Source organism: Chionomys nivalis, chromosome X, assembly GCF_950005125.1.
Source record: "Chionomys nivalis chromosome X, mChiNiv1.1, whole genome shotgun sequence".
In the NCBI taxonomy this organism is placed as follows: Eukaryota; Metazoa; Chordata; class Mammalia; order Rodentia; family Cricetidae; genus Chionomys; species Chionomys nivalis.
In genome coordinates this window covers 130,902,429-130,927,150 of record NC_080112.1, presented here as the reverse complement: position 1 = coordinate 130,927,150, position 24,722 = coordinate 130,902,429, and the positions used below count along the sequence as shown (strand labels likewise).

General features: G+C 42.5%; 1 protein-coding gene across 4 annotated transcripts in view; it reads right to left on the bottom strand.

Annotated features, from left to right (window-relative positions):
* Ca5b (carbonic anhydrase 5B) overlaps positions 1-24,722 on the bottom strand; it is a 101,634-nt gene that overhangs the window by 44,071 nt on the left and 32,841 nt on the right. For 2 of the 4 annotated variants that reach the window (XM_057759820.1, XM_057759818.1), the window contains one exon: positions 2,837-3,031. In XM_057759820.1, the coding sequence (XP_057615803.1) occupies positions 2,837-2,978 (142 nt within the window). In that variant the 5' untranslated portion in view covers positions 2,979-3,031. Of the gene's footprint in view, positions 1-2,836; positions 3,032-15,114; positions 15,190-19,027; positions 19,045-24,722 lie in introns of those variants that run through there. The other 2 variants (XM_057759819.1, XM_057759817.1) reach the window with 2 other exon arrangements.

Sequence of the window (24,722 nt, the reverse complement as noted above, 5' to 3'; positions counted from 1 at the left end):
TTGTAGTTTCATATTTTTAGTGGCTATATTTCATACAATGCAGTTCAATAATTCCAATGTTTCTCTTCCTTATATAAAAAAGAAGCCAAATATGTTGATATAATCCCAGCACTCAAGAAATGAAGACCAAAGAAAGGTTTAAAGGCAGCCTCAGCTACAAAGCAATTTTGAGGCCAGCCTGTGCTGCATAAAACCCTGTCTCAAAAAAAAACAGCAAACAAATAAATGTAGGAAAATCGAGGGCATTAAAAATGGTACAAATTTGTTATTCCATATAATGCATTTACAATTACAATTGATGTAATTACAAATTTGTACCATTTTTATTCTCCATCATCGTCTTTATAACTTTCATTAAATTAAAAATTACTAAATCATCAAATTCATTTTCCTATGTTTTAAGATATTATGCCTAATTTTTTTAATGAAACAATTAGGCTAAATGGTACTCTGAGTGAAAGTGATTTTGTTTTCATCTTGGGTAATGGGCATATAGCTTATTAATTCCTCAAGAGTTACTGCCTGCATCTGGGGAAAACAACAAACAGTAATTTGAATAGACAGCCCATGATTACTGAACAGAGAAATAAGGTGGAAGGCAATTAGCACAATGCTTCTGAATTTGCCACAATCTCCTACTTCCCTTTTATTCCGTGTTCTGCTTTACGTTACCTTAAAATGGCCAGATTTGAAAGCTGGGTGTAGCGGTGCATGACTGAATACTGGCACTCCCAGTGACTAAGACAGGAAGAAGATCACGATTTCAAGGCCATCCTGGGCTGTGTAGTGAGCTGGAAGTCAGCCTGTGTTACACTAGACCAGACAAACAACACATAAAATGGTCATACTTGAAGATTTGAGATAGCACCGAACCTATGGCGATGACAAAGACAACGAAGATAAGAATGGTCACGATGGGGTCTAGAGAAGTGGCTCGGAGATCAAAGAGCACATCTTGCTCTTGCACAGGAACTGGGTTTGCTTCCCAGCACCCACATGGTGGTTCACGACCATCTGTAACTCTGGTTCCTTCTTCTGACCTCCAAAGACATTCCCCTATGTGCCTGTGCTGCGCGACACACGTGCGGGCAAGACACACCCAAATAAAATGAACAAATCTTTTTAAAAGGAACACGCATGATCCTAAAAGGAGCTGCCAGAGTTGAATGTCTAGGCATTGCCAACCTCTTGTGTCGGTCTAGGCGGCCTTCTGTGGGGCTCCGAGCTGTCAGAAACAATGAGTGTGGTCTTTACAATTCACAGCTAAGGAGGGGAAGGACAGCCCGCAGAGGAGGAAATTTGCTCACTGGGGCAACAAAGGAGTCAAACAAACGGAAAATGTGCCCCATTTTCCCCCCACCAACTTAGAAAGAAGAACATAAACTTCTCAGTTATTAAGATGCATGAGAGATTATTCAAGAAAATCGACCTTCTCTGCCACTTCTGCCTGCTGAACGCTGGCCTAATAACACGCAGACAGGATTGTAGATGGTTAACTTTCAACCTTCTGCTACAACAAAAAAGAGGAAAACTTTAGTAGCCGGATCAATATGACTAATTGTTTCCATCTTAGACCTTCGACCACAAAGTACCAGAATTCATAGTAAGCCAGTCTGGATAGGATGTGGGCATGCTTGTAGGAAGCCACACCCAGCAACCAGAAATTTCTTATGACTCAGGCCAATTTCTTTTATTAAGAAGACACCCAGTGCTGAAGGCAAGTAAGGGAACTTACAGTTAAAAAAGATTTGTGGAGCAGTTTCAGAATCCTGAGCTTAAGCTAGATTAACACCATTTTGGCAAGCATTATCTTCTTTGCCCATCTTTTAATTATATATATATATATATCTGTTCAGGGAGAAACCTAGATCTCAGTGCAGGCCAACATTCAAAAAGTCTGTGAGAGGCTTTTTTTTTTTTTTTTTGATAGTGGAAATTTTCTCTTTAGTGCTATACTTAGCTACTTCATCTGCCCATAAACACAAGTGCACACACCATCTTTCCTCATTATCTCAGTGGTTCTTATCCAGGGGGCAGTTTTGTTCCCTAGAACTCACTGGGAAATGTCTACAGACACCTTTGGTTCTTCTAACTGGGGTGGGGGTGGGTTGCGACTAGGATCAAGGGAGTAAACATACTCCCCCACAGCCCTGCACCCACGCCAGGGGGGGAGAAGCCCTGCAACACCATAGCATGGGCAATAACTTGTGCCTCCAAGGGAGCCACAGGGCATTGAAAGACCATCTGCTACCTCTTTTGAGCTCACGTGTTTACAGCAGAGCCCATGCTGGCAAGCTGGTCGGCTAGGATTAACTCTGGGATTTCTAACTCCAGACAGAATATTTCTTTCAGAGCACGAAGACAATGACCCACTTGCAAAACTTAATATGCAAATTCTATAAACGTAAGACCCACTGCAACAGTTTGCAGTCTGTGTGTCAACCTTAGTTGTTTTTTTTTAAAAAAAAACAAAACAAAACAAAACAGTAAGAGATCAGCCTTCAAGACATCTCAAATTTTCATAGCCCTGTCTACTTTCAGCGTGACATCATTTAGCATAAAGATCTAAAAGAACTTTCCATGTCTGCTATCATTACAGTCATGTTCATAGGTTTGCTTTTGTTTTTTGAGACAGGGTTTCTCTGTGTAGCCTTGGCTATCCTGGAACTCACTCTGTAGACCAGGCTGGCCTCGAACTCACAGAGATCTGCCTACCGAGTGTTGGGACTAAAGGTGTGCGCCAACATCGCCGGGCATGTTCATAGTTCTTAAAGTGTATAAATTTCGCTTTTTTTTCCGGTCGACCTTTTTACTCTTAAAGGACTGGCGTACTCACAGGCTCGGTTCCGGGTTCTGTAAGTGCAGGTATAGAGACTGCAGGACCTCCGTGGCGTAGACCTCGGAACCTGGAACCTTCTCCACAGCAATGTACACGGAGATGTGTGCAGAATCACTCTCAGGTGACTCATCAGCGGCATCGTCAGCTTGGAATCTGCAGCAGCGGCTACACGCCTCGAGAGAGCCTAGAAACCTACAGGACGGAGGAAGGAAAGCTATACACTCCAGGGAGTGGAAAGCCGGAGGACAGCTCCGAGAGGACCGCTGGAAAGCTCGTTCCCACCCCGATGTGGGGGTGGGGCGAATGGGAGGCAAGAGTTGATTCAGTCCTGTTTTTCAAACTGAGTGCCTTTGTGGTATGCAGGGTTCAGAGGACTGACTCAGAGTTTGGCCATTCCCTCCGAGTTGGCAGACATTAGAGGCCCAGAGGAAAGATTCTCCTTCACACACATAAATAAAGACTGTGGTACCTACCGTTTCTCAAAATTAAAAGGAAGTTTATTCCCTCAAATCCTAATTACTTACCCAGTATGGTATTTATATGCAGGAAGAAGTCGATTAATACTCTCTTCAGGCAGTCTGATTTTTTTTTAATTGTTTCTGGCTTGCTTTTAAAAAAAAAGCATATACATCCTGCCAAAACAGCTCTGGCTAGTTTTGAAATCTAAGTTTAAGTATATCTGTGGCTCTTGCCAGTTTTTAGTGTAACACTGGCTCAGGAATACAGACAAAACGAACAAAGGTAAGTCTTCAACCCTGTCTCTACCACACACAGTCACAGTGACAGGCTCCGAAGCAATGCTTTCCAAGGTATTCACCAGAGTCCTCGGTTTATGGCACCATCAGCTCTGAACATTTCCCTTCCAGTGGTCCCTCACCCATGCTCCACTATTGCTTCACCAACTTCTCCTGAAGAATCCTATCCCTGTAGCAGACAAGTTCTGAAATTAAAGCAAGCAAACAACTTGCTTAAAGCCCAAACATATTCCTAAAACTATTCTCCTGCCTCTGCACCTGGTTAATCCCTGCTTATCACAGAGCCACTTCCTTAAAGACTCCCTGGCGAACACTCACTGGGTTAGCTGAACCCTCTCTTGACGCTTATCACAGTTGAAGTGAGCAGTTGATCAGAAATGCAATGGCAGCTCCGTTCTCTCCCGGAACCTAAGCTCCCTGGTGGGAGCACCTGTGTCTGTCTCAGTCATAGCTGAATTTCTTAGGGGCAAGGCCTTAAAAAAACATGGGTTTGGGGACAGGAGAGATGGTTCAGCAGTTAACAGCACCGGTTGCTCTCCTGGAGGACCAGTTTGATTCCCAGAACCCATATGGTGGCTCACAACCATCTGTGACTCCAGTTCCAGGGAATCCAAAGCCCTCTCTCTGGACTCCATAGATACTACATGCACATAATGTACAGACATACGCGCAGACAAAATACCTGCACACACACACTTTAACAAAAATAAAACATGGAATTGAGGACCCGAGCAGGTTTCTTTGTGGTGGGGAATTGTGGATCCTAATTTTTTTGTTTGTTTGTTTGTTTTTCGAGAAAGGGTTTCTCTGTATGGCTTTTGTGCCTGTCCTGAAACTTGTTCTGTAGACCAGGCTGGTCTTGAACTCACAGAGATTGACCTGCCTCTGTCTCCCAAGTGCTGGGATTAAAGGCGTGCGCCACCACCACTACCTGGCTTTAGGTTTTAAGAACTGAGAGTTGTGGCATGACAGCCAGCATGTATTGGAACAGTAGTAAGGGTCTTTACTAGTGTTCTTTTCTTTTCTTTTATTTATTGCAGCATTACATATCCCAAGGTCTCAAGAATGCCAGGAAAGTGCTTTGGCACAGAGTTATACCCTCAGACCACGTGGTTTGTCTATATTTTTGATATCCTTTTCCGAGAAGCATCTCCTGTCTCTTCTGATAGAACCTAAAAGATGCTGATGAAAATTAGAAGCTACCAGAGCATCGTTGCAGTCTAGACACTCAAGGGTGGGAAATCTCCCAACATTTTGTTGCTGTTTCAATGTTTATTATAATTTCCTTTGTTCCAGATACTATTGTTGGCTACTGTGATTCTAAGGAGGGACAAAAGTCACTAAAACAATCTTGATTCACGCTATATCTTATGCTGCTAGAGGGAAAGAAACCTGTTTCATTCCCGTTGCTGTCTATTTCAGCTTACACTTCCAGAGTCTAGTCCATCATTGAGGGGAATCAGGGCAGGAAGTCAAGCATGAGCTCAAAGCAGATCACATGGAAGAATGCTGCCTGACAGCTTGCTCTGGCTCAAGCTCGGCTAGCTTCCTTAGATAGCCCAGGACTACCTGAGCAGGGAATGGTTCTGCCCACGGTTGGCTGGATCCTCTGGAATCAATTAATAGCCAAGACACAGGGACAGACACAACTTGATAAAGATAAGTGAGACTCACTTCTCAGGTGATCCTAGTCTGTGTCACATTGACAGGACATGCTAAGTAGAGCAAACTTACATATAAAGTTCCATATTATTTAATCATTCAATCACCACTGCTGATTAAACAAGAAAATATGTCATTAGGACATGTTTGTGTCAAATAAGGAAATTGGGGTGAACAAATACATTCTTTTAAAGGAAACGGCCCTTCAGTTCTTCTTCAAATGCATTCCGTGCCAGATTTGAGAATGGTATGACGTGCTAAACAGCTGTTGGGCCCTGAGTATTTTGAAGATTGAAAAATATTGATCAAAGCCAGGGTAGTGCTTCGTGCCTATGATTTCCAACACTTTGGAAACAGAGGCAGGAGGATCAGAAATTCAAAACCTGGACTACAAGAGACCCTATCTCAAAAAGGGGTGTGGGGGAGCTCTAGATAGCCCAGGGGATGAAGGTGCTCGCCATACAAGCCTGGGGACCTGAGTTAGGATCCCTGGAACCCACGGTGGAAAGACCAAACTGCATTCCAGAAAGTTGGACAACTTGTCCTCTCACCCTGACACATGTGCGCATGCACACCCAGGCATCACAGTAATAATAAATAAGGATGTAAAATAATCTTGCTCAGAATGACTACCAAAACCCAACCTAACATCAGCTGCATGTCACAGCTGAAACAGAGTGTGTGTGTGTGTGTGTGGGGGGGGTTCTCAGCTACTGAAAAGTAAAATGCGCTGTCTTATATAAAGACACAAAAGCACATGCAGTACTGACATTAGGAAACTAGAGAAACAGAAGGCAGACTGCTGGTTGCTAGGGTGTAAGTGAAAGAGACAACAGCAACTGGTCACCAGGAAGAAAGGTTTTTTTTTTTTTGAGGTGATGGAAGATTTTGGAACTAAATAGAGGGGGCAGTTATACAAAACTGTGAGCATTCTAAATGCTACTGCGATTTTCACTTAAAGAAGTTAGCTTTATTCCGTGTGACTTTTTACCTTAACAATTGTATCTTATAAAGCACAGAAACAGGGAAAGATGCAACAAACCCTATAGTTTCTGTCTCGGATGGAAGAAACAGCTCCCAACAGTTTGGTCTTGACTAGAGAGCAGAGGCACAAAATAAGAAAAGCTGGGAGATTTTCCAGATGTATTTCACTACAGACTTGAACGCTTCTTCCCAAGAAGAGTATTAGATGGGAAAAAAAAGTAAAAATACACACACAGAAAACTGGTACCAGGACCCACCCACTCAGTGCCAAAGCAAGGAGGCCAAGAATGTAACCTCAACCTCTTCTTCCTCTTCAAGCACATCCCTGCCATCCAGAGGCTAGGAGCTGACTCTTTCCTTGATCTTGCACCTTTTGAACTAGAGGGAAGAAGGAAGACTACACGCAAGTAAAAGGAGAGAGGCATCACATCAGCAGTGACAGAGTGCCCAGTGAGAACAGGAGAGAGGAGTCACACCAGCAGTGACAGTGTGTCCAGTGAGAACAGGAAAGATAGCCGGGCGGTGGTGGCGCACGCCTTTAATCCCAGCACTCAGGAGGCAGAGGCAGGCGGATCTCTGTGAGTTCGAGACCAGCCTGGTCTACAAGAGCTAGTTCCAGGACAGGCTCCAAAGCCATCGAGAAACCCTGTCTTGAAAAACCAAAAAAAAAGAACAGGAAAGATGACTCACACCAGCAGTGACAGTGTAACCAGTGACAACAGGAGAGAGGAGTCACACCAGCAGTGACAGTGTGTCCAGTGAGAACAGGAGCAGTTACTTTCTATAGTTACTCTCCAAGGGATAATCAAGGGTTCCAGGCAGAACAGTAACTGTCATCAAGCCATCTCCCCAGATGGTTAACTGATCCCCAGCATGCAGTGTGCATTACTTTGTCAAATGCACACCCTGGAACAACAAAGTGCATCCATCACACAAGAGGAGAGAAGGAGAAGATGTTTCTAAAGGCCAATGAGAGTCCTCACTTCTAAGCCTGACTCTACCTAGGCCATTTAGGCAAATGATTTCTAAACTGTGTGCAAATTTGTTCAAAATGTATTTGAAATTCTCAAACCAAAGTTAAAATCAATTTTTTTATAATTTTATATGTTTTTGAGTGCAAAGCCCTACTCAATATTTAAACACAATCTTGTAAGAAATGTGTAAGAAGATTATTTTGCTAGGGGGTGAAGTGATAGCTCAACCAGTAAAGTGTTTGGTATGCAAGCATGAGGATCTGAGTTCAAATCTCCAGTACCCATGTAAAAAGCCAGGTGTCACAGAACATGCCTGTAATCTCAGCACCGGGGAAGTAGAAACAGGAGGATCCCTACAGCTTGCTGGACAGTCTAGCCAATTGCTGAGTTCCAGATTCAATGAGTGACCCTATCTTTTAAAAAATGCAGTACCTGAGGAATATACACACACATTATCTCGATAGTGTCTTCAAACAAATAATACCTTGTTTTCAAATATCTTCTTTAACTGAATTAACAGAACAGCTTTACAGAATAAGAGCTCACTGACCACCTCAATTCATTGTTTGATTCTGCTTTCTTTTCTTAATTTTTTTATTATGGAAAATTTCAAATTTATCTTGTGGGCCCACTGTACAAGTACATGCATAGATTCAGTCAAACATGAATCAAAAGTATATGTAAAAAAATTGTACCTGTTTTTGACATATACCTCTTACTTTCAGTCTGCATTGTCTTTTCGTAATTTAGAATTGTTTTTCACTGGGTGTAGTGGTACAAACATATAATGCCAGCACTTGAGAGGCTGAGGTAAGAAAATTTCTAATTTGAGGCTAGCCTCGGCTACCTAGTGAGACTCTTTCCAAAAAGGGGCCATCAAAATAAATAAATGAAAATATTTAACATACATAAAGACACAAAACTGTGCCCATCAAAATTCTTCAAAGACCTCGAAAGAACGGTACTCAACTTCATTTGGAAAAGCAAAAAACCCAGGATTGCCAAAACAATCCTGGGCAATAAAAGAATTTCCAGAGGCATCACAATCCCTGACTTCAAACTCTACTACAGAGCTACAGTACTGAAAACAGCCTGGTATTGGCATAAGAACAGACAGGAGGACCAATGGAACTGAATAGAAGACCTGGATATCAATCCACACATCTTCAAACACCTGATATTTGATAAAGAAGCAAAAAATATCAAATGGAAAAAAGAAAGCATATTTAACAAGTGTACTGGCATAACTGGATATCAACATGTAGAAGAATGAAAATAGACCCATATCTATCACCATGCACAAAACTCAAGTACAAATGGATCAAAGACCTCAACATGAAGCCAACCACACTGAACCTCATAGAAGAGAAAGTGGGAAGTACACTTGAACGCATTGGCACAGGAGACCACTTCCTAAATATAACCACAGCAGCACAGACACTGAGACAATTAATAAATGGGACCTCCTGAAACTGAAAAGCTTCTGTAAAGCAAAGGACACAGTCAGCAAGACAAAATGACAATCTACAGAATGGGCAAAGATCTTCACTAACCCCACTTCAGACAGAGGGCTGATTTCCAAAATATACAAAGAACTCAAGAAATTGGACACCAAAAGATCACATAATCCAATAAAAAATGAAGTACAGACCTAAACAGAGAACTCTCAACAGAGGAATCTAAAATGGCTGACAGACACTTAAGGAAATGTTCAACATCCTTAGCCATCAGAGAAATGCAAATCAAAACAACTCTGAGATTCCATCTTACACCTGTAAGAATGGTCAAGATCAAAAATACTGATGACGACTTATGCTGGAGAGGTTGTGGGGTAAAGGGAACACTTCTGCATTGCTGGTGGGAATACAAGCTGGTACAACCCCTTTGGATGTCAGTGTGGTGATTTCTTAGAAAATTAGGAAACAGCCTTCCTCAAGACCCAATAATACCATTTTGTGGTATATATCCAAAGGATGCTCAATCATGCCACAAGGACATGTGTGCTCAACTATGTCCATAACAGCATTGTTTGTCATAGCCAGAACCTGGAAACAACCTAAATACCCCTCGATCAAAGAATGGATAAGAAAAATGTGGTACATTTATACAATGGAGTACGACACAGCAGAAAAAAATAACGATAGCTTGAATTTTGCAGGAAAATGGATGGAACTAGAAAACATTATTTTGAGTGAGGTAACCCAGACACAGAAAGACAATTATCACATATACTCACTCATAGGTGGTTTTTAAACATAAAGCAAAGAAAGCCAGCTTACAAACCACAATCCCAGAGAACTTAGACAACAATGAAGACACTAAGAGAGACTTATATAGATCTAATCTACACGGGAAGTAGAAAGTAGAAAAAGACAGTTCTCCTGAGTAAATTGGGAGCATGGGGACCTTGGGGGAGGATTGAAGTGGGGAGGGGAGAGGCAGGGAGGGGAGCAGAGAAAAATGTAGAGCTCAATAAATATCAATAAAAAATAAAATATTTACAGAGTACTTTATGATATTTCAGTACATGTGCACCTTATGTCACTTGTATAAAAGACAAGCATCTTCAGATTTGGTTTCTGAGGAGATCATGGACTCATTCTCCACGGATATTGAGGGATGACTGTATAGTGAAAAATACTGTCTTAATACCAGCTATGTGCTCTACAGTTGTAGAACACACCTTTAATCCCAGCACTTGGGAGACAGATGCAAGTGGATCTCTGTGAGTTTGAGGCCAGCCTGGCTTACAAAGCAAGTTCTAGTACAGCCAGGGCTACACAAAGAAACCTCAGTCTTGAAAAACCAAAACAAACAAACAAATGAAAAGCCGAGCAGTGGTGGCACACACCTTTAATCCCAGCACTTGGGAGAGGGAAGGTGGATCTCTGTGAGTTTGAGACCAGCCTGGTCTACAGAGAAAGTCCTAGGACAGGCTCCAAAGCTACAGAGAAACCCTGTCTCGAACCCTCTCCCCCAAAAGGGAAAAAAAACCAAAACCAAACAAACAAAAAACCCAACCCAACAACAGAAAAAAGCTATGTATTCAGCATTTCATTTCAACAATTATCTATCCATTAATAATCATGTTTTCATTAATACCCCTGCTTCCCCTCCTTGAGTAATTTTGAAGATTTGTTTGCTTGTTTATTTTGTGTGTGTGTGTATGTGTGTGTGTGTGTGCGTGCGCACGTTTTGGGCTTTTTTCCTCTTCTTTTTTGCTTGCTTTTTTGTTGTTGTTTATTTGTTTACTTGAGACAGGGTCTCACTTTGTAGCCCTGGCTGACCTGGAACTGGCTATATACACCAGAATGACCTTTAACTCATAGAGATCCATCTGCCTCTGCCTCCAGAGTTCTGGGATTAAAGTCATGCGCAGGCTTGCCTGCCTTCCCTTCCCTTTGACTTTTGTTTTTTAGACTAAACCTCACTATGTAGCCCAGTCCAACCTGGAACTCACTATGTAGCCCAGGCAGGCCTTGAACCTGCCGGGAAGGCCTCCTCTGCCTCTGTGTCCATCGTGTTAGGATTCTAGGCATGCGACACTACACCCACAGTTTGGGATTTTAAATGTCGTTTTTAAAAGTCAAGTACATCAAACTACCACAACTACTCTGGATTTTCTCTATAAAACTGAGTTGATACTGAAATGGGATTTAGAAACTACCTGGGGATGTAAGGAGAGCATGCTTAGCTCTGTGCTTTCTCTCTGCTGAGCTGCATTCCTGCATGGAGGCAATCGTCAACAGCTGATGGACAGCAGTGAACTGGGTATGGAGGAGAGAATATGCCCTCTCCTCACCCTGCAAAACATGCAATCTATAAGGAAAAACCTAAAGATAAAATTTTTATCTTTAAAAATTTGTGATAAAACATGCATAATTGCCATTTTAGCCAATTTTAATTTTTGTTTTGTTTTTTTGTTTTTCGAGACAGGGTTTCTCTGTAGCTTTGGAGCCTGTCCTGCAACTAGCTCTTGTAGACCAGGCTGGCCTTGAACTCACAGAGATCTGCCTGCCTCTGCCCCCCAAGTGCTGGGATTAAAGGCGTGCACCACCACTGCCCGGCTAGGCAATTTTAATTCTACAAATTCAATACATTCATAAAGTTCTGTCGCCATCACCCTTACCTGTGCTCAAACCTTTCTTGCTATCCATTCTCAGTGTAAACTCTGTACTTAAAACCTCCTCCCTCACCCTTGCTAGCCTCCAGTCTACCGTAAGTCCCCGTGTATCTGCCTATTCCAGCTACCCCGTAGAAATGGAATTACAGTATTTCTTCTGTTGTGGCTTACTTCATTTAGCGTAATAGAATGGGAATCTCTTAATTAAAGCTGGCTGCAAGGCTAACAACAGGGCAGTGCAATGAGAACACAAGAGGCAGGGGCTCTAAGCTTTCGGGTAGAGGCATGAGGATGATTCAAGAGGAGAGGAAAAGATGCAGAGAAGGAAAGGGAAACCGGGTACAGCAACGCATGAGGAGAGTGGGCAGGTACCTAAGCTAGAGTGGCCAACTGAGGTTGAAGTGGGCAGGCTTAGCTTTATCCTGTGAACAATGCCAGTATCAGGGGGGATATGGGCAAAAGTTCCACAGACAAAGGACTCCTTTCTTGCTTACAGGGTGAGGGGTATGAAAGACTTACTAACTTTCAGGAAGATAATGCCAGGATCAGTGTGTACTCAACAGAAGGAGAAAGCCAGCTCGGCCTTCAAATGGATGGTTGTGATAAGGCTAGGCACAAGCTGTACAAGCAGGTGGATGGCCACACACATGACCAGAGTGCACACGCACTCTCCGGGGGTCTTAAACGTGTTAGCATGGTTCCCAGAGAAGTCTGGCCTATGGCTTAGCTCCCCACAGTCTTTGGGAATCCCTAAGGGGAGGCTGTGCTGTTTGGCAAGCTGAGAATAAACACAGGTGAATGTCGCCCACTCCACAATCACCCTGTCATATAGAACAATGTCTGGGCTAATGACACCTGGCCCAGAAGGCACACTTCTTATGCGTCTCAAGACTAGCTTCTTACGGCTAGGGGGTCAGGAAGGCTCTAGAGGACCTGATGTCATCCTTACTCAGTCATGTTCCAAAAGGGTCTGTGGTGTTCTGGAAATCTGACCCCTGTGGCTTATCTCACTGTAAGGGACCCTGACTCTTCAGAGTTTCTTTTATGTTACATGAACAAAACAAAAGAATAGCGGGGAGTAAGGATGTGGCTCAGTTGGTACTGTGCTTGCCTAAAATCTATGAAGCACTCTGCTTGACCTCCAGCACCCCATAAACCTTGGTGGCCCAGGTCTGTAGTCCTCAGAACTCACGAGAGAGAGGTAGAAGGACGGATCAGAACTTTAAAGTTAGCCACACAGGAAGTTCAAGTCAAGCTTGACTTTCAAAAGACCACATTAAAAAAAAAATCTAAATACCTGTTTTCAAACCAGGTGAAAAGCTTGTCCTAGGGTGAGAACAGTGTTCTCAGTAAAATGAGGGCAAAAATAGGGAGTTTTGACTAAAGGAGTAGCAATCTGATTTACATTTTATAAGATCGCTCAGTGTTACTTATAAAAAATTCCCTTGGACCTGGATGCAGTGGTACACATCTATAATTCCAACATGTGGAAAGCTGAGGCAGGAGGATCACGGTGAGTTTGTGATCAGCCTGGGCTATATAGCAAATGCCAAACCAGTCAGAGCTAAAATCATCCAAAAAAAGAAAATAAACAACAGCAATGAAATGGCCCTGAGGGGGCTGAGAATGCAACTCAGTGGTAGAAGGCCATTTTGTTATTAAAAGAAAGGCGACAGTGTTTCCACCGAACTAACCAACAGAAGAAGGCATCGTGACTGCACGGCAGGTAGAATAAGAATGAATCCCTCAACAGAGAAACAGACCCCGGCACGAGAAACAAGGAAACACGGTGGTCTCACCATTTACTGTACTCAACCGGAGATACCAATGCGAGAGCCAAGAGGAAAGGATCGGGATAGCAGCAATGCCCTTATGGTGTGCAGGAACGGTCACCACAAGCTAGACAAAAAGGAAAATCAGCCCCACCCAGGAAAGGATGGCGAAAGGGACAAGTAAGGGTGTAGCCAAACACAAAGGAACAATGAGTTCAGAAAGAAACCAAACATGGAGGGTCAGAGGTGAAGAGAGTTCCAAGAAAATCTGAATAATTAGAACCCCACTTTAACTAATGCTAGGCTACAGTATCTATAATAATACTTGAGCTTTTTAATGTTCAGGGTCTAGGGTCAATCTTTTCTTTAAACTGGAATAATTTCTTGAGAGTTGGTTATTTATAACGCATTTACTGAACTCCTATTGTCCAATCTTGTTAAGCAGTAAATGGCGTTTAACTGTCACACGTGCCACGTCTCAATGACCCACCACTACATCTTACTGCATTTCATGAACAATCTACCTGTATTTCCATTCGCTCATGGAGATGCATCAATGTGCCAGGGAAGCCAAATGTGTGTGAGAAGGAGAAAATGTGAAAGACTGTTAAAGAATCATTCGTCAATTGTGTAGTTGCTGTGATAAGCAGTTTGAACTCTGCCTGATTAAACTTTCTCTGTGCAAAACAGACAGCAGAAAGAAAATGTACTCTGAATAAAGGTTATGGTCACACTGAAAGAAATTGTTTGTTTCTCATCAGATTGACTCTTGATTTCAAAAGGAAGCAGGCCTTTTGCAACTCCTCAAATCTGAATTAGAGATTATTTTGCCAAATCTCGATGGAGAAAGCTTAGCTTCCTCCTCTCACCCACTTCTTCCCCTGAGAGCATGACTCCCAGCTGAGAATGGTACCCTTGCTGTTTTGGGCCTTCAAGGAATTCCAGCCTGATTTGAAAGATTGTGAATGAAGAAGGAAAGTCCTAAGAAGTGGAAAGGTTTCCCACTTCCAACATACCTGTGAACATCTGCTACTCTGAGCAACGTGCAGGGACCACTAAAGGATCCAGGGTCTTTTCACTCACAAGAAAAATGGTGTTACTTCTGTCATAATCCAACCCAGCTTTTAAACAGCAGCACGTAAGAAGACGCCAGAGTATCAACAAAGGGAGACCAGGAAGCTGAAAGCAAAGCGGTTTTCCATGGCCAAGAAGGCACAAGTGTTCTTCGAACTAAGGTGTGCCCTTTAGCTCTTAATGTTTCTCAAACCTTCCCTGGGAACGTAAACGAAAAGGGAGGGCACTGACATTAATATCAACAAGCTGTCACAAGTTTTCTCAGGAGTAAAATATTTAACAAGGAATGCTGCAAAGAATGGCAACCATCAACCATTCTGGATTTTGGAGGTACCTCTCCTCTAGGTCTTGGGCAGGGTACAAAAGTTAAGGTCAGAAGGAGTAATTTCAGAGTAAAAAAGTTTTTGATTTCTGTAAGCACAGCTGTGACAGTACTCCACAGCCTAGGGATGGCTGTGAGCCTGTCTCCAGCTCCTGGCATAGTGGGGGTGGGGATGAAGAAGAAACACCACGCCGATCAGTTTTGACTTATTGCACCTCAGTTTCTGAAGGAAGTCTTAGAATTTGTTAGCCTTTACGCTGGACTCCAGCTGTTTCTTAGCAGGCTGGCCTTTCTTATTTAGATTCAACCAACTCTGACTGACTTGCCCTCACAAGGGACCTGCTCCTCCTGTACCCCCACAAATTCTCTCAAGTGCAAAAGAACTGTGAAGGGGTCTAGTGATCCCAATAGTGGAGAAAGAGGGCTGAAGCAGAGAAGACGACGCCCGGAGAGGCCCGCAGGAACTTAGGCAAGACTCGCAAAACCAACAGCTGTCGCTACTCGGAGCCCGGGATCGGTGGGGTGGAGAGTCGTGGGAAGGGTCGCGGCCCTCTCTAGGTCTGTCCACCCTCCCTGAGGCTCCCACTCCATTCGGCTGCCCATCCTTACCTGGACGATTCTCAGACAGTACTTAACCAGTGCCACTAGCAAGTTAGTTTCCCAGGACCTGTGACTGGGGAGTGTCCATCAAAGCCTCGCCCGCTGGCGCCAGCGCCACGCCCCCTAGAGGCCACACCCCAGTCCTTCGAGCACCGCTGAAGCCACGGAGACCGCCCTAGTCATGCCCCGTTAGAAGTGGCGTGCCTCTGCTCTCTGCCTGGACACACCCCTCCGCCCCTAAGCCCGAGTGTCTGTGTGCCCCCCCCCCCCCCCGCGCGCTGCAGGCAACGTTTCTGGGATAAAAGCAACATTTCTTATATAAAATCAGACTGCTGGCCTAAAAGCCTCTAAGTCTAAAAAGTGGCTTTCCTCAAGTTTCGTCAATCTCTGAGCAGCATGATTTTGACATGCTAAGGTCGAAACGTTGGATGTGTTCCTTCCCACTACCTTTCAGCTCAATTTACCCAAGTTTCGAAACATTCCCTGAACTTGAACTGTGAGTTCATGTTCCTTTCAACTAATTTTCATATCCTTTAAACCGGGACTGTGAAATTGTGCTTCTAGCCTTCTGACCTTATCTGATTTTAAATGCAAGGCAGAGGTGCCAAATAGGCACTATTTCCTGGAGTCTCTTAAAGATAATTTTTCTTAGGCAACCAATGCCTTCTTGCTATGTAGGGACTGAGCGTCTTGACGTTAATCTCACTAAATCGGTTGTGAGAGTACACACTCAGTTATCTTTCCTCCTTCAGGTCCAAGAAAAATGTGGCGAAGTTATGACCAGCTTGCTGCACTTGTTCTTACATCCCTGACTCATTCATTCAAATCACATTTCTGGTGTAGATGGCCCTTGGGAAAGTAAGACCAACCTCAAGGTCCCTATGGCTTAATGTTGTTGCCTCAGCTCTGGTTGAGATGTGTCCCCCCCCCAAAAAAATTCAAAAGGGAAGATATAGCAAGGAGTTAATCGGTGAAGAGGACTTGATAGTCACAGGTCCTCCTCCTCATCTTTACCATGAATATGCATTTCTTTCCTTGAAATATTCTCTTAAGAATAAGAACTTCTTTGTTATGTGTGGGTGTTTTGCCTGAATGTATATAGGACCACCACACGCATACCTAACTCCCATGAAGGTCAGAAGAAAGCACTGGATTCTCTGAAGCTGGAATTATGGATGGTTGTGAGCTACCATGTGTGTTCTGGGAACCAAACCTTGGTCTTCTGCAAAACCACAAAGGAATCTTAACCTCTGAACCATCTATTCAGACCATGAAAATACATTTAAAAAAAAAAAAAAACCTTTCAGGTATATCTCACACACACAAGAAGCAAATAGGTTTATCATTTTAAAAAACGCCAAGTACAAGAGGCTTGACTCTAAAGGAGTTCCCAGGTGTCCACGGGGATGTCCCCAGCTAGAACCCTGGGCAGTGAGTGGAGGAGAGGGTGCCTGGACTGGCCTTGTCCCGTAGTCACTAATGACTATCTTGAATATCACCATAGAACCTTCGTCTGGTGACAGAGACAGAGACCCATATCAAAGCACTGCACTGAGCTCCCAAGGTCCAGTTGAAGAGCAGAAGGAGGGAGAACATGAACAAGGAAGTCAGGACCACAAGGGGTTGGTCCACCCACTGAGACAGTGTGCCTGAGCTAATGGGAGCTCACCAAAGCCAGCTGGACTGGAACTGAACGAGCATGGGATCAAACTGGACCCTCTGAATGTGGCTGACAATTGGGGCAGACTGAGAAGCCAATGATAATGGCACTGGAATTTGTCTCTACTGCATGTACTGGCTGCTTGGGATCCTAGTCTATTTGGATGCACACCTTCCTAAGCCTGGATGGAGGGGGGAGGGCCTTGAACTTCCCACAGGGCAGGGTAGCCTGCCCTCTCTTAGGACTGCAGGGGGAGTGGGGGAGCTGAAGGGAAGTGGGAGGAGGGGAGGAAGAGAAAATTTTGAATGGCATTATTTATAAAGTAATAAAAAATTATTAGAAAAAATAAATATACACAGTAAAAACATCTCAAGTATCATATCTATAGCCCACTCCTAACTATAGCTACTTTTTCTTTTGTTTTTTCATGACAGGACTTCTTTGTGTAGCCCTAGCTGTCCTGGAACTAGCTCTGTAGAAGCAGGCTGGCCTTGAACTCACAGAGATCTGCCTGCCTCTACCTCCCAAGTGCTGGGATCAAAGGCCTGCGCCACCACCACCTGGCATATAATTACTTCTTAAAACAACCGTCTTTGCTTACAAATAGAGCAGTGGGTGATAAAACCTAAGATCTCCTATTGCTTACAGTTCATAGTACAAGTAGTAGAAAGGGGCTTAGAAAGATTCCCAGGCCCTCCTGGATGGAAGGAGAGAGAGGGGGTCACTGTTCACTTTCCCGCTTCTTCTCTGATCAGTTGGTTTTAAACCCAAGTTTTATTTAATAAAAGAACAATGCCAATAATTGTTTTAAATATATATGTGAGGAATTGTCTTGATTGTTAGTTGATATAGACTCAAGCTTACTATGGACTTCGCCATTCGCTATGCAGAAAGCCAGCTAAGCAATTGAGCCAGCAAACAATGCTCCTCCATGGTGTCCTCTGTACTCTCTTGGCTGTGAATTTGTTTCTTGGTTAAAGGTAATGCTGTGTGGAATAGTGAGTAGGCCTGGCTTCAGGTTCCTGCTTGAATTCCTTCAGTGATGGACTGCAACCTGCAAATAGAAACCAGATAGATCCTTTCCTCTTCTAACTCGCTTCTGGTCAGTGTGTTTTTCCACAGCAGCAGAGAGGAAATTGGGACAAGGACAACTCCTCATCTGTCTGTTTCCTGACTACCATGTCATGAAGTGCTTTGCTCTGCCACACCCTTCCTACCACAGTGCTGTTGGTTTCGTTGATTTGGAGAAGTACATGCTTCTTAATCTTAAGATTATTTATGTTGTCTTCATGTACATCTGCATAGTGGATTCCATTATCAATGACTGTGTATATAGATGTCATGTAGATGATGGGAATTTAACTCAGGACCTCTGGAATTGCAGCCAGCACTCTTAACCACTAAGCTATCTCTGCAGACTCTTAAGCTTTAGTTCAGAGAAAAATCTCAAACTCTAATGAGGATGATATTGTGAGCTAAGCAGAAAATATGTATCCTAAAGAGTCTCAAGCCTGGCATGCTGGCCCAGTGAGGAACAGGGCTTGCTGTGCAAACCCGAAGATGCAGGGTTGATCTCTGGAACCCAGAGCGGAAGGCCAGAACTGACTCTCCAAAGATCTGCACATGGGTTTCTTCCAAGTATACCATTGTTACACTCACAAAGCACACTACATGAAGTCAACTCTATGTACTGTCCGAATGTTCCTGCCCAATTAAGTAGAGTACACAGTTCATGGTAGCATTTAGATTACTGTCCCTTAGGATGGCAAGTAGGTTTCGGTTCACATTTCAACTTTGATCTGCTTGCAGTAGCTGCCTGTGTAAATCATGCTGTGAAACTTGGTGAGTCTCGTCTCTGAAGGAAAAAGTTCTGTGACTGGTTAACAATGTCTACTGGGGACTGGATGAGTGGGTAGTTGCATGGAACAACCTATCTAGCATCTCTGACTTGTAGCTGCAGAAATTTGGTATGACATCTTTTACAGTCCTCACAAACACTTCTCATCATTAGGCTGTCAACAGCTGCGCCACGACAGAGAGCTCAAAATCAACACCACTGGCCAATATGTAAGGCTAGAAATGGTGAGCTACTAAATAATTTAATCCTTTATGTGTCCAGAGGGAGTAATTTAAGGTTCTGTTCTGAAAATGGCGGGATCTAACCAAAAAATATTTGGCCTGTCCTAATTACTTTTCTATAGCTGTGAAGAGACACCACAACCAAGGCAGCTCAAAGAAGAGTTTAATTGGAGGTTTGCTTACAATTTCAGAGGTTTGGTCCATGGCCATCATGTTGGGGAAGTGTGGCAGCAGGCAGGAAAGCATGGCACTGGAGCAGTAGCTGAGAACCTACATCTTGAGATGCAAGCAGAGACAGAGTGAATGGGCTAACTGGGCTTTTGAAACCTCAAAGCCCCACTTCCCAGTGGCATGCCTCCTTCAACAAGGACACACAACCTCCAACAAGGCCAAACCACCTAACCTTTTTCAGACAAGTTTTGCAAACTGGGGACCAAGCGTCCAAACATATAAGCTTACGGAAGCCATTCTCATGCCAACCACCACATGGTCTAATCCATCCAACACTTCTTTATAAACACAGACAAAGAAAGTTGGAATGGGCATGGCTAAACACTTCAAAGTCATATCTAACAGTATGCCAAATTTGTTCTTGTAGACAAAAACGCCTGCCCATATATGTATAAATATTTTAATCAGAGGTAAAAATATATAATGCAATATGATAAATATATCCTAAAATTGTATCAATGTACAAAATGTCTTAAACAGAGGTAGAAACATGCATGCATACAATATGACAAAATAACTTTGCATAGGTGTACAGATATTGTAAACAGAAATAACAAATATAATTTGAACTTGTATCAATATACAAGAAACTATTCCAGTGTAATTGTTCATAAATAATAGCTCACAAGTGTTCACTCACTATTATTACTATTATTAGTGTGAATAAGTTCACACTAAATTACCTATTATCCCATTCAATCTTCCCTTTTTTGATTTCTAGGCCTACATAATTTCCACCTCAACCCCCAACCCTATGCAACTAATAATCAACCCCTAAATGGTATCTTTAACCATGAGGACAAATTTTGTTGGGAGAGGGGAACGTCACTTTCTAGAATTGCTTCCTGATGTCATGCAGGCAATGTTTTTTTTCCTATGGGATCCTATAAAAGTTAAATGATGGTTAAGTCTTAAGACTGCTGTTTTGTATACTTACAAATGGTCTCTGAGTAGTCAATAGGGTCTTTTTGTTTGTTTGTTTGTTTTGAAGTTCTTATTTGGAGTTTTGGCTAGAATGTTATAAGAAAGTGCACCATTTCTAAAGCTGGTACCCAAAAACCAGTCTCATAGTAGCACTATCAGCATCATGACATCATATCAACCAGACGGAGTCATTGTTGTGGGTCCCCATCTTCCTCCTGGAAGCTTCAAAGATTACTGCAGAAAATCTACTGTTCATTGCGGCATACTTAAGGATTATTTATATAAACATATATTCAATGAAAGATATGATATAAACAAAATGGGCATGGAAAAATATTAAATATTTCCTTTAAAAATTTATCTTCATTCTGTCCCATACCAGATGGCTCCTGACATGAGACAGAAATTCTGAATTTTACTTTTAACAACATCCTTGGATTTAGAGAAGGATAGCCATTGTCCAACTCCAAAGTCAGCTCTTACTTTTAAGGAGAGATGGATATGTATCCAAATAATCAAATTTTACCATGCAGATAATACAGCATCATAAGGCAGATTTCTCTTTGCTTGTTGATTTTTTCTGGATAGCTATCTTTTTATCTTTAGGCATCTAGATGTCCAAGATCTCTCCAGTCTTTGAAGATGAATATTTTCCTTCAAGGACAAGAACAGAACTCTGCCCAAACCCTTATGAGATTTTCTTACCACCTGTATGATTGCCACTTCTGTGGATGAGCCATAATTTCTCTTTCTCAAGAGGTGTCTCTTTTTCAAACTGAATCTTTATCAATCTTGATGGTATCCATAGCTTTTCTTCTCCTGTAGAAACAAGAGCAAAACCCCTTCTCCAACATAGCACATCTCCTGGTTCCCATTGTGAGGTCAGCACAAACTGAAATACACTGGCTGATTTAATTCAGAAGTTTTTTTTTTCAATTATACAATGTCTTTCTGCTGCTGTTGTTCCTTTCTCATTAACATTAAGAAAATTCAAGGTTAATAAAGCATTATGCATTTATTTCTGGAGGTATTTTCCATCCCTTTCTGTTTGTTCAGCATATTCTTGCCGCGGACTGACTCTCTTGGAGATCGAAGACCGAGGGAGAACAGGGGTGAAGGCTTAGGAGAACCCAGGATTTGGCGAATGACAGACAGACACAACTCTAATGAGATTTGAATCTGCTGCAACTTTACTAAAATTCAAGCATCACTTTTAAGAGATTACAGAAGGAAGTTGGCAGACATAAAAGTTTCCATAGAAAAATGATTACAGACAATTGATTATTCTCAGCAAGTCTTGTGGTCAGGGCCAGGTGGGCAGAGCTTTTCTTTGAAATTCGTCTCACACCACTAACTAACTGTGCTTTCTCATGGCCCTAAATCATATCTGCCCTCAAGGTAACCAAGGTGACCCAAACACCATTCTTCAACTGTGCTTCCTCATGGCCCTAAATCATATCTGCCCTCAAGGGAACCAAGGGAACCCAAACACCATTCTTCAGGATTCCACCCTCAGGGTTTGTTCCAATATTGGATGACTGACTTCATGTTATCAAGAATAGCCTGCCTTTCTTTCCTATCTAAAATGCACCAGGGGTTTCTCATTCTGGCTAGCCTCTCCATGAATGGTAACTCATGCCATTCCATACATTTTCCTTCATAATTTACCCATCTTCTACCAAATCTCCTATCATGGGTTCTTTCTGTTCTAGGGTATCTGTAAATTCCCCCAGAGAGCGAACTGGAGTTTTAATCATAACATTAATGGCCTGAATCAAGGGAGGGAACTGACGCATCAGTTCCTCCGTATTCAAGGAGCCGTTGGAAATGCTTTCTGGTTCCTTGAACAGATTAAGTTTTTGTCAAGAGAAAAATAGAACAGAAGCAGAGTCAATGCAGGAAACCATCGCCAAGAACAAAGTGAACGAGATTGTTGAGGCTAATCAGGCACCTCAACTCGAGCAGACTGCCAGGGAACCACTGGGGGCCAAGCTCCGGGAAGCATGAGCCCCTCATTTTGAGACAACCACCACCTGAGAGGCATTTTGTCACACAGGCGGGACAGCCGTGGATGTGGCATATTCTTTATAGTTTGATTTGATCTTTCTATAACTGTCTGATCTGTAAGATTGTTTGGTATATCTGTAATATGCTTTATATTATAATAAGCAAAAAACTGTTTTCATTTTCTTAGACACATATGCTGGACCATTGTCTGTCTTTATTTGTGCAGGTATACCCATGATGGCCATAACTTCTAATAAACGCATGATTACTGAATCAGCCTTTTCTGAGCTCAAAGCAGTTGCCCATTGAAAACCTGAATAAGTATCAATGGTGTGGGCTGGAGAGATGGTTCAGCAGGGATACATGATGACAGAGCGCTCACATGTAAAATATTGTGCCTGGTCTTCATCTATTTTTTTAAAAAAGTATCAATGGTGTGGTGTACATATTTTAATTTTCCAAATTCTGTAAAGTGAAACACATCCATCAGCCAGATCTCATTCCTTTGAATACCCTTTGGGTTACTCCCTGCTGGTAATGATATTTAGCTAAAGAAAGGGCAAGTAGGGCATCTCTTTATAATCTCCTTAGCTTGTTGCCATGTAATAGAAAACTCTTTCTTTAAACCTTTGCTATTGACATGATGTGCCTTCAGCACACTTCCAATCAATAATTGATCAATTTCTGCATTACCTTGTGCTAGAGAACCTGGCAGATCCGTTTGGGATCAGATGTGTGTTATGTATATGGGACAAAGCCTATTCCTGATGATACCTTGAAACTGTATGAATAATGAAGTCAATTCTGTATCATCTGGTATAAATTCAGTGGTTTCAATATGCAAGACAACACTTTCTACATATTGTGAATCAGTAACTAGATTTAGAGGTTCTGTAAAATCCCTTAGTACCATGACAATAGCATATAATTCTGCCTTTTAGACAGAATTATAAGGGCTTTGTTCCACCTTACTTAATTATTCTGATTTGTAACCTGCCTTTCCTGATTTATTTGTACCAGTATAAAATGTATGGACTCCAGTTATTGGTGCATCACGTACAATCAGGGAAGAATTCAAGTAGTTCTCTTTAAGGTTAAGCCTATCACTCTTGGGATAATTGCTATTAATTTCTCCTAAAAATTAACACTTCCAAAGCATCTGAGGTCCATTTTCTAGGACATCTGAGATTAATTGAAACCCATTGTGTGGGGTTGCCTTAGTGCTTGAAGACCATGTTTTCACCATTTCCCTGACAAATGGTGAATGTAGGTCATAAGAAACTACTGCTTGTTTTATTTCTTTTAGATTGCTCATACATATTCATAGTTGGTCCCCATGCATATTCTTTGACTACCTTAGGGCACTCTGTGCCAGATGGTCTTTCTGAGGAAATTACCGGATATGCAGTTGAAACCCTGTGTAAGTTATCCAGGGGTCTGGCATGTACTGATGATGCTAAATCCTGTCCTTGTACCTTCTGTCCCTGCTCATCAATTTCAGTAAATTCCTCAGTCTTTTCAAATCTTTTTACTACTGTCTTTTTTAAAGTCTGAATCCCCGGTCCAGTGTTCTGTTCTAAGATATGAAACTTGTCCAGTAGAGATAATGTCTCATCCTTGGATATATAACTTTTCAACAGATTCTTACAGTTAGATTCAACAGCACAAATTCTTTCAGAAAATTTTATCAAATTGATGATGGAGGTGTTACTTTCATTTAATAAAGAAACTGCCTTGGCCCATTTATAGGCCAGCCCTTAGGTGGGTGGAGTAAACAGACGGAATGCTGGGAGAAAGAAGCTGAGTCAGGGAGTCGCCATGATTCTCTCTCTCCAGACAGACGCAGGTTAAGATCTTTCCTGGTAAGGCAGCTCGTGGGCTACACAGAATATTAGAAATGGGTTAGATCAATATGTAAGAGCTAGCCAATAAGAGACTGGAACTAAGGGGCCAGGCAGTGATTAAAAGAATACAGTTTCCGTGTAATTATTTCGGGGCATAAGCTAAACCATGCGGGTGGCCGGGTGCCGGGGACGCAACCCCGCCGCTCTTATTTCAACAAATTGATACTATTCCTCTCCATAGTATTGAACCATTTTCAATGAGATAATATTGAAAACAAAGTTAATACCTAGAATCAAATAAAAGGAAAGAAAATAGTGTAAGTCTTACACTATACCTTCCATAATATAAGCAAAATAATTATTGAACTCCTGGATGTTATCAGTCATTTTTTGTAGTTTTTCAGATCTTACCTGTCATAAAGTAATTCCCATGAATTGGAGTAGGTGTAATCATCGTTACTGGCCAGCAGGTGTCGCAGTTGTAGCCATGTGGCCAAGAGACACTAGCAGCAGTGAACAGCACGTTACTTATATACTGAAAAATACGCTTTGTTTAACAAATTAAAGAACAGTTACTAAGGCAGTGAAATGATTCCAAGAGTTGGGGCCCAGGATAAAAAGAAAACCCAAAGTTTTACATCAGTGTGAGTTGTGGACTGTGTGCACTGCACGGATAGCAGTCAGCAGTGTGTGGGCTGGCGTGTAGGTCATGAGCCAGGGAACATTGAGCAGCAGCCTGCTGCATCTGAGAGTCAGCTAAAGCTGAGGGTGGGAGAGTCAGTACCCAATGTGCCACATGGCTGGTGGACTGATCCAAAAAGAAAGAAACGTGCTGCAGATCTGGGCCTGAACCAGGGCTATCGGATAGTGGT